At 42.9% G+C, this 15,172-nt stretch overlaps 1 protein-coding gene across 1 annotated transcript in view; it reads right to left on the reverse strand.

Annotated features, from left to right (window-relative positions):
* The window catches only part of LOC103181103 (piezo-type mechanosensitive ion channel component 2), a 196,219-nt gene that overhangs the window by 46,818 nt on the left and 134,229 nt on the right, over positions 1-15,172 (reverse strand). Inside the window, 14 exon segments of the mRNA XM_042331691.1 lie at positions 661-820; positions 1,014-1,110; positions 2,001-2,244; positions 3,329-3,494; positions 3,637-3,738; positions 4,205-4,409; positions 5,332-5,532; positions 6,877-7,005; positions 7,802-7,978; positions 8,538-8,701; positions 9,437-9,567; positions 10,199-10,231; positions 13,637-13,678; positions 14,170-14,343. Of these exon segments, the coding sequence (XP_042187625.1) occupies positions 661-820; positions 1,014-1,110; positions 2,001-2,244; positions 3,329-3,494; positions 3,637-3,738; positions 4,205-4,409; positions 5,332-5,532; positions 6,877-7,005; positions 7,802-7,978; positions 8,538-8,701; positions 9,437-9,567; positions 10,199-10,231; positions 13,637-13,678; positions 14,170-14,343 (2,025 nt within the window).

Consider the following 15,172-nt stretch of genomic DNA (forward strand, 5'->3'; position numbering starts at 1 on the left):
TCAGAAACACCCCAACGAGTAATATTGTATTGCAACAGGAATAAGAGATGATCTTTTGGCAATAACTGATAAATGCCTCTTTACCCTGAGAATCACCTGGGAGTGATTCTAGCTAATCCTTCTTGTTTAGGTTATGTGAGGTGTGGGTGAAAAATAAATCAGTACTAACATAAGAGGTTTACTGAAACCAAAACTTCTATTGATACATATAATAATAATCCTTGTATTTGATGTAGTGCCTTATCACATAATTGAGACATCTCAAAATGCCTGACAGGATATACTGTAGGCCAACGTAGCAGCCAATTGCACACAGCACTGTTCCACAAACAGTCGTGGATTTGTGTGACACAGCACCTTTTACGTCAGGTAACATCTCAAAGTGCTTATAAAGGCAATGCATCACAAGAAGGATGGTTGAGGATTCATTTGGTGCAGTGACGAGAGGATGGTAGGTGGCATATTCAGGAAAGAAGAGATCAGATAGGCTGAAGAGCTTTCCACATCCAAACCTCTCTTGTTACTGCCCTTGTTATAGAATCATAGAATATTACAGCAGAGAAGGAGGCCATTCGGCCCATCCTGCCTGTGCCTTTTTACCAAATAAAATGAGCTGATCAGGTATTTGATCTGATAAAGATTGTTCAATGTTGAACTTACCGTGATGCAAGGATCTGTGCTGATTTTATATCGGCCACCACGTGTAAGAAATAGTAGCTCATGAAAACTCTTCTCTGTAGCAATAGGAAGCAGAAGCAGATACTGTCCCATATAATGCCTGCTTCACCATTGGGCAATGGACATTCACGACTATCAGGAGCTAGGGGAAAACAAAAGGTATTATTTCAACCAAGCAATAGATTGAAATCCACACTGTTCGTTTCACACAGCCAGGAGACGGAAGATACGGTCACCCAATCGGTTTGGCGTGCATTCATATCAATGCCCAGAGTTGAAAGTCCAGAGTCAGGTCCATTGCCTTTATGGTGAAGTGGATTAAGTACGTTACTTACGCATATCATACCCCTTTACAGTGCAGACAAGGCCGAAAGTCTGGATTATCCAACATGCTTTCTTGAGCAGAGACTCAGCATAGGCACACGCTCCGATCTGCAATTCAAGAGCAAATTCATTGCGAGCACAATTAGAAAACAAGAGGAAGACAAGGAATTCAACAACAACAACAACAAGATCACATTTTTATAGCGCCTTTCACGTTGGGAGGACGTCCCAAGGTGCTGAACAGTGTACAGCATTTCAGACCCACTCTGCCAGAAACCATTCCAGAGCACGATGCAACATCACCTCCTCTAATCACACTTCACTGCTTTCCCTTCACATCCTTTAACATTTTTATTTTGCAAATAATGTATAATAATAATAACCTTTGCATTTAATATAGCGCCTTATCACGCCTCAAGGGGTTTCACAGGATATACTGTAAAGTGGATTGACTGTATATTTTGTGGGTGAAACACGTCAATTGCGAACAGCAGTGTCCCACAAACAGTCGTGGATTTAGTGACCAAATTATTATTATTTTTGTTTAAGGGATTATTACTTCCGGAAAGCGATCTGCAATTGTCTAACAACTGGGTTCCTAATACTGCTAGGTAAAGAGAGGTGTGTGGAGTCAGGAAACTTGTCTAGGGTTTTGCCCCGCCCAGGAATTGAATCTGAGTCCTTTCTCTTGCGAGGCAAGTGCTCTAACCACTACGCTACAGGACTCCACGTGCTGATCTTGCTGACTTTTCACTCTTTAACTTTTATTTAGGGCATAAAACATAGAAGTGGTGTTATTATCTGCCTAATTTACATCAGCAAATGTCTCAGAAACAGCAAAAGGCTTTTCACATCAGAAGGACTTCTTCAAAGCGCTTCACAGAATACAATGTAAAGTGTGTTTTGTGGGAGATATTTACACAATGTGTTAATTCACAAACAAGATACTCCAGTATCATCCTTTCAATGTGCCTTGAAAAGTTGCAGCCGGTACTTACGGAGAGAATGTTCTTCATTGTGATCACAAACACATTGTAGGCGATGAGGCAGTCCCAAAACTGCAGGATCACTTTAATCGGCTTCAGTAAGAGTTGTCCACCGAAAAGTAGGAAGTAGAAGCATGCAACCAGATAACCCATACAGAATATGCTGATCCGCGTAGTGCCAGTGATGAAGATGATGGTAAGAACAAACCAGAAGAGATAGCTGAATCCAATCACCTTCACCATGTCCAGGTAGGATCTATGTATGTGTGTTAAGGGAGAAAAAATATTTTTTGATGATATCATTATATTTTAATAAAATAATGATTTAAATAATAATAATCCTTGCATTTGATGCACGCCTTTCATGTCAGAATAGACATCTCAAAGGGCTTCACACTGTGAAGTGTAGTAACTGTATTTTGTGGGTGAGCAATTTACAGACCCGGCATTATGCTTTTGGAAACAAATGGAGAGAGTGAAAGGAAACATTTATATGAAAGGAATGCTCTGTTAAACAGTAAATTGCCCCACATCTCTTATTTATTACACTGACAATGTGAGAGGATGAAGAGCTCAACAAAATAATATTTTTAAAGGACGCCTTCAGAATGGATTGGAATGGATTAAGCAGTCAGTGTGAGGCCATCATTTCCTGCTATTGATTTTAGTTGTAGTATAGGGGTTCTTATAGTATGTTCTCCTTTCTGAGCAGTTTAATCTGGGATATTGTAAGCAATCCTTCCAGCTCAATGGTAATAGCAGAACTGAGTAAATTAAATTCACGGTCAGTGCCATTTCAAAGAACAAAGCGGATCATTAAACCATCCCATAATTAAGAAAATATTAGCATGATTATATTTTGCATAACTCAAAAACTTGGCATCTTGTCAAGTGGTCTTTGACCAAAAAGCTCTATCTCAAACGATGTTTAGTTTCTTGCTTATTGCTCTAACAATCAGGAGGGGCTACTGTTCAATAAGGAGTAATCCCCTCGGCTTCCACGATCTGCCCCCTTGTCCCTTTCTCCTCCTTATATAAATTGTGTCCTTCTGCTGATCATTCTCCTTTCTGAGCTAGTGATAGGGATCAGTATCAAATAATAAATATTGGCTGCCGCATTTCGCCCACAAAATACACAATTCTTCATTTCACAATATATCTTGTTAGCGCTTTGAGACGTCTCAATGACATGATAAGGTGCTATATCAAATACAAGGATCATTATTATTAGTAGCAGTATTAGTGCTACAAATTTAGTGCATTCACGTCTAATACGTGCAATGATAAAAGCTGTGTTTCTTGCTGGGCCTGAACAATATGTGCCAGGGCCCCTCCTTCACCTGCAGTAAATGAAGTCTGGTACAGGATTGTGCTGACTGAACGTTGCTGCATCCAGATCTCTGCAGATCTCCACATTGTCCCCAGCCACTATCCGTACAGCAGCCTTGTTCTCATCCTCAAACACCTGCCACTGCAGAGCGGCCATCAGCAACAGCATGAAGTCATCTGGAAGCAAATAAACCCAACTTGCATCTTCTTTTGACCGATATTTTATTTCAGTGAATATTTATTTCTGTCACGTAGCGCACTGCGTGTAGTTGCCACTCTCTGGGTAAAGTGATTAAATATCCCTGTGGAAAATACTCACAGACAAGAAAGATTGCATTAGGTCTCGTGATGAAATCTGGGAAGTACAACCACTTAATAAAGTTTGAGTTGATTTTGGCACCAGGATGCCTCCATGGATACTCTGCAACACAAACAAAATAACAATGTTTGTGAATAACAATTCATCAGGGGCAGAGCTGTCTGACAAATTGCTTGACAAATACTTTCCATAAGCAAGATAAATCACTGTCATTAGTGTCAGGAGCAGAGAAAAGACCCAGAAGAGTCACATCAATGCCACTAACTATCCTCTTTGGGGTCGGGTGTGTGTGTTTGTGTGTGCGGAAAGCAGGGTCTCTCTCTGGAGCTGAGGTTCCAAGGTGACATGCTGGGCAACAGAATGTCGGAATTGGATCAACCCTCTGTGGCGCTCTCGGTGGTTGGGTTCCTGAGTCAGGCGGGTTGACAGTTAATCTAGGGTACTGCTGATCACAGCCCCAGCCATCCCTGTCTCACCAGCAACACTTGGACAGGTGGTCTTAACATTTTTCTGGCATTTGGTGACTTTTATTAAACTAAAAGCAGAGACTAAAAGGTGGTACTTGTACCTTTGCAGGCTGCGGGTGGGATGCCAATACAGAGCAGATACTGGAAGGTGAGGATACACGATAAGTAAAAGCAGTACTTGGGCCAGATCTCAGCAATGGCTTTCCTTCTCCTTCGGTAGAGCAGTGCGAACAGCCAGAAAGCGTGTATCATGGCGTAGAAGTCCATTCTCTGGCCGACCACGTTTACTGTCATCAAAAAACAAATCTGCAAAAAAAAAAAGCCCCAACAAATGCTAATTTCAGAAAGATTCACAGAATTACGCAGACTTTTGAACAGCACTGAACAGGCCCAACTCATCCGTACCAGTGTTCAAACTCCACATGAGACTACGTTCCGCCTAATCCCTGCTCCCATACATATCTGTTTCTAATGTTGTGTTGTTTTACTTGGGGGATTGTTGGCCAGGACACCAGGAGAAATTCCCTTCTCTTTTCGAATAGTGCTACGGGATCTTTAACATCCACCTGAACAGGCAGATGGGACTTTGCGTTAAGATCTCATCCTCCAACAAAGTAACACACCCCCTAAGCACTGCATTGAAGTGCCAACCTTGACTACATGCGTTAAGAGTCCTGATGCAGAGCTTGAACCCAAACAGCTTTGACTCAGAAGCGAGCGTGCTACAGACTAGGCCAGGTTAAACACAAGTAGAGGAATGTCATTACAGACAAGTAACAAGGGGCCAATCCAATTGAATCCACAATGATTATAAGAACAAAAACTTGAATCGAAATTTAAAACAGAAACTGTTACATCTTCAATATTGATTCTCAGCCCCTTGTTACTCCACTGACGTCTGTTTGCACAGGTAAAATACACTTTCATGGCTGGGGAACAGTCACCCATTCTCCATACATGAATCATCCTTGCATTTGATATAATGCCTTATCACGTCTTCGCAATGTCTTAAAGCGCTTCGTAGAATATACTGTAAAGTGTAGTGGGCAAAAGACGGCAACCAATCGCGCACAGCAGTGTCCCACAAACAATAGTGGATTGAGTGACCAAATTATTATTATTTGTTTTTTTATTAAATGGTTTTGTTTTTATGAAATGCGCTACATGAATGTAAATTGCTGCGGTTATATTTCTTTTTAATTTAAAATGACTTTTTGCGGATATTTACCTCCAACCCAAACTTGTAAACAAAGTAATTTATGAAATACTTTGCACAGTGCACCAGCCCATTGTCCAGGTGGAGTCTGGTGATGTTGTGAAAGATAGTTTTCGCCACTGGGGCTGTCAGGTTGTTTCGCAATCGGAAGTATTCCTGATGCCGGTAGATAGTCACTTCAAAGGCTAAAATAGCGAGAATCAGTAGATTGTTCTGAAAAGGAAAACGGTTATTGAAAAGAAAATCTTGTGACTAAACTTTTCAAATGTTCTGAAGAAGGGAAAATATATTCTGGTTTGATATAAAATCGTTGACCACCCCCACACCCCTGCCAGATATATTACCCTTATATAACTATCTCACCTGCTCCCTTCACAAACACTCAGACACACCTTGAACGAGTGCTTAATCTTGTTAAATAATAATAATCCTTGCATTTGATATGGCGCCTTATCACGTCTTCGAGACATCTCAAAGCGCTTCACAAACTATACTGGAAAATGAATTGACTGTGTATTTTGTGGGCGAAACCCGGCAGCCAGTTGCGCACAGGAAGTGAGTCAATGGAGCAAAGAGTTTCCTCACCGAGAGGAGAAGAGAGAGCATGGGAGTGAATCAGTCTCTGCTGTGCCTGCTGAGTGCCTAATGGCCGGCTGATTGCGCAGCAATCTCTCACTCCGTCAGAACAATGCGTCCATGTTGAATTTTCAGTGGACTTGGGCGAGGCCATTCCCTCAATGTCAGGAGGGGTTGTTGTTCACTCCTAAGCCTGCTCTTCTGTGCGGAGGCTTTAACATCATTATCTGACCTTGTGCCATCACATACCAAGTGCTTTGGTGCTCACCCCCTCCACTTCATATCACTCTGAACATTCTGTTGAGTTTATGCTGAGAATCATGATGTTTCTTATCTTTTTGGTTGGCCGCACAACAACAAATTGTATTGATGTAATACCTTTCATGTAGGGAGGATGTGCCAAGGTGCTGGACAGTCAAGAGTTTGCGTCCAAGTTGGGGGTTGAAGCCAAAAGGGGAGGTTGGAGGTGGGAAGTGACTGAAGGCGCAGTCAAAGATGAAGGTCTTGAGATGGACCTTGAAGGGGCTGAAGGAAGGGGCTAGCTGAAGGGATTCCGGGATGGAGTTCCAGAGATAGACTGAAGGCCCGACTGCTGATGGAAGTATGGTATGTGTGTGGGTGTGGAGGGGGGTGTGGGTGTGATGCAAGTCAGTGCATGCTGAGTGGAGTGAGCGGATGGATTGGTAGGGTTTTAGAAGGTCACAAAAGGTAGCAGATGAGAATAACAATAATCCGTACATTTGATGTAGTGCCTATCAGGTCAGAAGGAAGGCTTTACAAGAATATACTGTACGCAAAGTGCCATACAGGATATACCGTAAAGTGGAATGGCTGTGTATTTTGTGAGCATTCAACATCGTATAACCTACCCAAAAAAATACGGTCTCTATACTTTACAGTGAATCCTCTGAAGCACTTTGAGACGTCCTCCTGCCCTAAAAGGTTCAATGTCAAATGCAATAATTAAATAGGAATTCTTACCTTAAGGTACACAAGAAGAGGAGAAAATTTTCTGAGTCCAATCCAGTTCGCTGGATCGACAGGGCCGTAGTAGAGTAACGAATTGATCAATTCAGCCTCTTTTTGTATGTTTGTTTGATTTAGTTGTGGCTGAGGAAATAAATTGTTCAAATGAAAGAGCTGACAATATCGATAATTCATGTTGCTATGTCCATTCCAACATCACTGTGTGATTTTTGCCTTCCCTTTGAAAATGACTGAGATGGTGGCAGCCCCGATGGTGTGGTGGATAGTGCTGCAACTTATCTCAGCACTTCGCAACGCTCACCCGTGGAAAGGGAGCTATATAAATCTTATATAAGTTGTCACTGTAGTTATGTACCAGAAGCTGACTGGTTCGATTACAGGTCTCAGACAGGGCTGCATGAGGAGGTTAAATTGTTCCCTGGCTTACAGAGAGGAAAAGCAGCCATGGTTTATACTCCTACTTTCAGTCCTGAACTATCTACTGGTAATGAATGTGTATGGTAGCTGGGTGGGTTAAGGTTAGGCTTGGCTGTTATGCCGAGCGTTGAGAGCAATAATTACTTTCCAAGCCTCGTTACGTCTACAATTGCAGAACAATTCAGTCCACAAATGTATCCTTTGTCCATAATGGTTCATCTCTTTCACTGCAATACCAAGAGATTATGTTGATACCTGTGTGTTTAGCTTTTTCAGGATCCAACTGCTATCCTTTTCATTCTCAAAGACTCTAGCTCCAGCTCCAAAGTGGCCACCTTTGCTCCTTCACCCCCCACCACGTGTGCACCCCAACTGATCTCGAGCAGTACAACTTGCAGGATTCCACAGAGTACAAGCGCGATGCAGGTAGCAAACTAAGCGACTGGAGCTTGAAGTTACATTACACACAACAGGAGCGAAAGGCTGAACACTGCGTACTCACCATTGTGCAGTTCACCGAGTGATTGGAGGGCTGGATGGTTGATAGTTGGTACAACATTTTGCACACAATAATGATGCAGGTCATGACAGTACAGACACTGGACGCCAGTGGACGGAATCTTACGAATGGCACAGCAAACGCCCACGAGATCAAAAACGCATAATTAAGCAGAGCAACCTGCAGACGAAGCAGAAGAAATACTTTGCTGTGTTTCGTTTTAGCGGCACAACATTAACAGTGGAACACATACTGTAATAAAATGGCATGTACTTTAATTACTGAAGTGGGACCTTGTTTTTCCCAAATTGGCTGTCACTTTTGCTCATGAAAAATGGCCACTACACGCTCTGAACCATTTGAAATTCTCTCTCTAAATCCCTCCGCTTAGCACCATTCCTCTCTGTGTTCAAAACTCATCTAAAAACCCCATCTCTTTAACTGTAGCTCCTGTCACCTCCTGCTTAACCCTCCGTCCCTGATCTCCCATTCTGCTCGAACCCGCACTCCATCTCTGTAAAGGATTTTCAAACCGTTCTCTCACGTGAAAGATGCTACGTATAATTGCGAGTTGTTGTGGTTCTGGTGTTGAGCTCTGTGCTCTAGAATGGGTCGAAAAGCAATGTGACTCTGCATTTTACAGGAAACAATCTGAGAATTACTAGGCCCTCGATTGATACAGCAGATATCAAAGTTAGAAAGCATTAAAAGCATTAACGCACCCTGACCTCTCACTAACCTCTTTCAGCGATACCCAAATGATGTAAGATGATACAATTTTGATGATGTGCAGCTCTAAGATCCACCAGACCACAACTTGCAGCTTGTGAAAGATCTCCATAAACTTCAGGAAGAGGACAGTCAACCGGTCAATGACCAGGTGCCACTTATTGGTCTTTTCTTCTAAAGAGACAGAGAGACACACAGGAAAGCAGGAACCAAGTCATCAACTATAAAACAAGCACGGAGGCATATTTGCAGCCCATCAGTCAATCAGATGGGATAGGATGGAGATGGCGTTTTATTAATAATGTGTGCAGAGCTCGGACGGACAGTGAGAGATGGAAACCAGAGAACATTTCTTCCCACAGTGGATTGTGCTGGTTATTAACACAAAGAGTGGGTTAAGAAGAATGGCCCAAATTCTTCTTCACTGAATTAGAGACATTTGAGCACAGGAGAAGCCCTTTGTGCCTGTGGCGTGCTGCTAACTGCCCCCATTTTACCGACAGGCTACATCAAGACTTAGACCTGAGATTCCCCCTAATCTTAAGCAACTGAGACCATTTTGCCTCGAAAAGTTTAGATTGTGCAAAATGACAAGGTCTTAATTTAGAAGCTATTTCCCCCCACTACAACTTATAGAAAGGACAGGTTTCTAAATTAAGACTGAATTTAAGCATTTTCAACACTTTCTTAAGCTTCAAACAATATGGTCTCACAGGACTAGATGGACTGGGTGGGTAATTTCATACTTCTGGTTTGCTCTCATAACTTGGATTGAGAGTTGAGCGATGAATCAGCGCCTTGGGACGTCCTCCCGACGTGAAAGCGCTCTATAAATGGAATCTTGTTATTGTTGTTGTTGAATCGCCTGACCTCCCTGAAGCTGAAGAGAGCATATGAAAAAATGTTTACCCGTGGAATCCTCCTCTTCCTCCTCTTCGTTTTCCTCTCCCTTTTTATCCTCGTTCCTTTCCTCGACCTGCGTGCCAGTGGGAATATTCATCATCCCGATGTCTGGGAGACTACCATCCTGGTTGACTAACCTGTTTGCAGGTAACAGACAGGTTAACGATGGCAAAAAGGGGGAAGAAGGTGTGGAGTAATCGCAGTGGTCACCACGGGGCTGGAAAAGAGTTCTTTGTGTATCAACTCCTGCAGGCAACCAGGTACATGTCACGCCAACCTCTGTGGGAACTCTGCTCCATTGCCATTGTCTTCCCAGGCCATCGATGTGACAGAGTTCCCACGGGGTCGGAATCGACACTCGTCTGGTAACCTGGAGGAGTCGATCTTTACAAATCCTTTTCGAATCCCGCTGCAATTGCCCCTGCATTACACATCCCAGAAAATGTCTGCATTGCATTCAGTCAGAAGCGTGGCATGGGTTTCGATAACCTCGCATGATAGAATGGCAAGCACTTGATGCTATTATCCTTGATGTTTTTCCCACACGAGCATGTTACATTTTGGGAGGAGGATAATCGCTAGCCAGATCAAGCAATTGTCCGAGACAGGTTCACATTAAGAGGCGGCTACAAAATGGGCAGCCTGCAGTTGCTTTATGAGTTGGACTTAAACATGACATTTTCCAAAGTGAAAGAAAATTGTCAAAGAGTTCAAGTCCGGTGAGCATGAAATGTCAGTGCAAGCATTTCATGTCTTTGAAAGACTTACTCGTTCTGGCGGTTTGAAAGGTATTGCTTGAGTCTGTACAGAGTAATTCACATGGGAAGAAAAAGAGGAATGAGTACAGAAAGAATGTTAGTTTTGTTTTCAAAATGTGAAAAAAAAAGATTTTGCACAAAGTGCATCATTGCCAGCCTTCCTGTTAAAGGTCGCCTCTCGTGCTGTATTCCTTTCAGTGCAGCAGCCTTTGCTATGCTGAAGCAACGTGCATTTCTCAGTAGAATAAGGCATGCAAGCTCCGATCAGTCATCGCTGACATCTGCAAACCAGCAGCTCACTCAAGCATCCACTGTCATTCCAAACCTCACAAGCGAATGTATTGAACTCTGCCGCTCTCTTCCGACCCAAGAGCAAAGTAATCGATTCCGTTCATGGTGGTGAGGCTAATTTGTGTTATTTTATAATAAACTTTCTCAATAGAGAACCCCATTCACATTCCTGTGGGAACACTGCTCCAAAAGTGGATTACAAGATCACAAGAGAGATTCGGATGGAGAAGATCCTTTGACACAAGATCCTTCCAGAAGACCCACCTTACCGTCCTCCCATGATGCATCAAGCTGCATTTTAAATAAGTCCAGTGTCCTGGCCTCAACTACCCTTCCTGGCTACCTGATCCAGCCTTTGATTACCCTCTGAGTAAAGGAAACCAATCTGGTGTCTGTCCTGAAATGCTGTTTGCAACTCTAAACTTTGTTCATGGTGTAATCCCAAAGTCTTCTGGATTTTCTTTTCAATCTCATTTAAACATTTTTGCACCTTTACAAGATACCGTCTGAGTCTTCTCCCAAGCCTGAGAGCCTTGATCTCAAACTACTAGACTATCTACTTGACTATCTTGTATTGCAGCTGTTTGTCAAATGAGTTGGGGTCAGAGCAGCATTCCCATGGGTCACAGTAATATATTTCCTGTTGTGGACGGTATGACATTAGATTCCCAATCGTGGAATTCCATGAAACAATACAGCACAACAGACCTCATATGTTACATCACCAAAATACATTGGGGACTACCATGCAAAAGTCCCTAACAGCAATTGTAGAGATGTCAGCAGTTATAATCTTATACGTTGGTTCTACAGCGGTTCGGTTTGATTGCGTAAGAATTCTGGATACCTGGAGTCTGATAAGCTGGGGGGTTTGTTGTCATTTCAGAGCATCCAGAACATGGCAAATTCTTCAATTCAGTTTTAATTTGTAAGCCATTTTTCTACAGTTCTTGGATATTCTTCAGTATCGACTTCAAAATTGAGACTTAACTGAAGAGACTTGCCAAGTTCCAGATGCTCCAAAATGCTAAGAAAATAGTGCAATAATAATAATCCTTGCATTTGATATTGCATCTTATCGCGTCACTGAGGTGACTCAAAGTGCTTCATAGAATATGTAAAGTGGATTGACTGTATATTTGTGGGTGAAACATAGGTCTGAACCCAGGTAGAAGTTCTACCCTCACCCCCTCCCCCTCCTCTTACTTACCTGGAATCTTGGAATTGTTCTCCACCTCACTGAGCCTGTCTGAAACCTTGGCGTCTTGTTTAACCCTCAACTGTCCTTTCTATCCCATATCCATGCCTTGACCCGGTCTGCCTTCCCCCACCTCTGCAACATTGCATGGCTCCGCCACTGCCTCTACCCTCAGGCTGTCGAATCCCTTATCCACAACATTTATTACATCCAGGCTCGACTATGCCAACTCCCTGCTTGTTGGTCTTCCAACTCTTTTCTCCATAAGTTAACATTGCAGCTCGTGTCCTCTCCCACACCAGGCTCCGTGACGCTATCACCTCCACCCTCCCCTGGCTCCACTGGCTCCCCATCCTCTAGAGGATAGAGTTCAAAATCTTCATCCTCGCCTTCAAAGCCCACCACGGGCTTGCTCTGTCTTACCTCTGTGACCTACTAAAATCATATCAATCTGTCCGCTTCCTCTGCTCAGCAAACTCTGGCTTGCTCCACATCCCCTGCCCAGCCCGGCCCGCCCCACTATCAACTATCAGGCCTTCAGCCTCTCTGACCCCACCCTTTGGAACTCCATCCACAGTCCCTTCATCTCGCTCCCTCCCTTACCTCCTTCAAGACACGTCTCAAGACCCTCTCCTTTAACCCCACCTTTAGCCACCCTCCTACCCCTCCCTGCCCTCCACCCCTCCTGATCCCAACCTCCTGCTCGGATCCAAATCCCTGACCAACCAGTGCCTTCGGATGTCTTCCCGATGTGAAAGGCACTATACAAATATGATTTATTGTTGTTTGTTGGTGTTTTAAAATAATACATTTTCACTGTAACCCTAACTCTGTTGAAGCAGAACACAAGTGGAGCTATACAAAACAAAGTATAACTGTACACATTCATTGCAAACTACCTCTCCCATATAAAACCTTGCATGCAGAGTTGAAAGAAAAATATCCTATGTTTTAGGCCCTAGACATTACTGGGCCGGTCTTCCTAGTTTGAGCTATCTTAAACTTCAGGTTAATCCCAGAGATGTGCTCAGTTGTCAGACCCTGACACAATCAGAGAGAGACTGCACTCATAGACGGTGAGAGACGAGCATCTCTTCAGTACCTGGATGTTTGCCCATTGGTGTCATTGGTTCCCAAACTGAATACCAGCCAAGTAACCAGCTGCGTGTATTTTAATTCTGCCTATTTCTGGGGAGTTTCTTTTAGAATCTCACCCCAGGTTATAACACATAACTCGACACTATAACTATCCTAAAGAAATATAAACCTTCAAACCAATAAGCCGATAACCTCTATCAGAAAAAGGCCTCTTTAAAAATTATTAAAATTATTTCAAAATGGGGAACCTGTGGAACAGGATCCCTTAAGGAGATGGTTGAAGCAGGAAGTATTGATCTTTCAAACACAGATTAGATAGTCTTCTTTTAGGAAATAACATTATGGGATACGGTACATAGGTAGTTCGGGACGTATGTGTCTGTGATTGCCAGGAAGGTGGAAGGCGAACTAGATGGACCTTGGTCTTTTTTCATCTAGCATTTCTTATGTTCTCATGTAAAATCTACTGTAGGCATCGGACGTATTTCACAACCCCTTTAACTTTGGGGGATGCAAATTCATGGGGCCTCAAATTTCTCCTGGTCCTCGCTGAAGGACCATTCTGTATTGAAATGTGAGATTGTGCAGAATGGTGGAGAATTCTTAAATTTGGAAATTCGGTTCACTTTAACAACTGCGGAAATCCATTTGCCAAATTAAGGCTGAATTCTGCAGTTTTAAAATGTTAAGTCAAAATATCTGACGGGCTAAGACTAGGTGGAATTTTGGAATTGCTGGAGTTTAAGAGCGTTTGATGAAACCTTCCCCCAAATACATGTAAGATTTGCATGCCAAGGTTTATAAATAATAGATAATGCAATGACTTCTACGCTTAATAATGGAAAGCACAGCAGTACCCACCTATTTACTAACAGATACATACGACCATTAACTTTGGCATGGCTGGAAGATGAAGAAATGGGAAGCACACAGATGCACAGAGATGATGGAGAAATAAGAGGCAGAGGAAAAAGGAAGAACATTAAGAATCATGACGAATTAGCCAATGCAACACAAGACACAGTTGAATGAGGTTAGTAAACTTAATGTAGCACACAGAGCTTCAGAAGTAATGGAAAACACTGAATGTTTGCAAAGGTAAATCAGACTATGATCAACAGGAATATCTCTGCTTTAGCACCCCAAATTCCAACCTGTGAGACTTAAACGTAGACACGAAAATGGATTTCATTATAATCAATTGCGCACTGTGTAACACTCAATGGAATTTGTACCCCAAGATGAGGAGTAACCAGGGAGTTCATTCATGAGGCATTTCACTTGAAACAGTAAAAATTATTTAGAAGTTTAAGTGGTGAGGAACAGAGGAATGCACAGGACCGGAAAATAACAACTAGTTAAATAAAAAAGCAAAGGAACAGCGCAGCTCTCACCTGTAGATAGTGCTTTCCTGTTTGCTGGTAACCGCTTTAAGGTCTGTAAGCTCCAAAAAACGGTCATGGAAGTAATGGAGATGTAATATACAGACCAGCAAGAAAGATGTGGGGATGAAAATGCTGGTGAACAGATCAGTGGTGGAGAACTGCTCCAATCCAAGGTCCTTCAGTCTTTAATAAGAGGAGAAATAACATGCATAAAGTACAGATTCTCGCACTTGCTACAACGATGGAAGTTTATAGCCCACTTTTTGAGCTGGCGGAAGTGCGACACTTTAGAGTTTGTGAAGCAGAATTCACCAAGTGTTGGACTGTTCACCCACTAATAGGGAACGTGAGTTGGTTTAGACCCTTGAGGGATAGATTAGTTTTACTCCTGATGATGTGTTGTTGCAATAACAAGCAGGATCACGATTGAGGTGACACCTCATAGTCAGGGTAAATCTAAGCTGTCTCGCCCCGGTCTGAGCCAAAGTACTCGGTAAACCAACATGAAACTGGAGTGATGGGCCACAGGTTCAGCCATTCCATAGCAACACCAAGCTCCCCATCACAGATGCAATGGGAGGCTGCTGAATGATGTCAGGCCCAAAAGCACAAGTTTCTGATCAGGTTAGCTGTTTGGCCCTCTTACTCCTCTCTACCCCTTTGCCCCCCTCCCCCCACTTCCCCCCACCACCACCCCTCCCGCACCCAACACACACACACACACAACACCAGCTCAGGTGCCCACAAAGCCCACACTATGAGGCACAGTGAGACATCCTCCTCACATGAGAATCATGAGGCCAACAATAAATTCTACTGTATTACGTTTTAATATATGTGCGTGGCTGCCTTTTGACCTCTGTGCTGAAAATGTATAGAAGAAATGCGTTCATCAATATTGTAAATTTGAAGGATAGAGCTTCACATATCTAGCAGTGTGTGTTTGCGTATGCCTGTGTGGTAATCATTTTCAGTGTTATTTTAGCTGGTTCATAACTAGTTAGTTTCCCAT

Source organism: Callorhinchus milii, unplaced genomic scaffold (assembly GCF_018977255.1).
Source record: "Callorhinchus milii isolate IMCB2004 unplaced genomic scaffold, IMCB_Cmil_1.0 Scaffold2, whole genome shotgun sequence".
NCBI lineage: Eukaryota > Metazoa > Chordata > Chondrichthyes > Chimaeriformes > Callorhinchidae > Callorhinchus > Callorhinchus milii.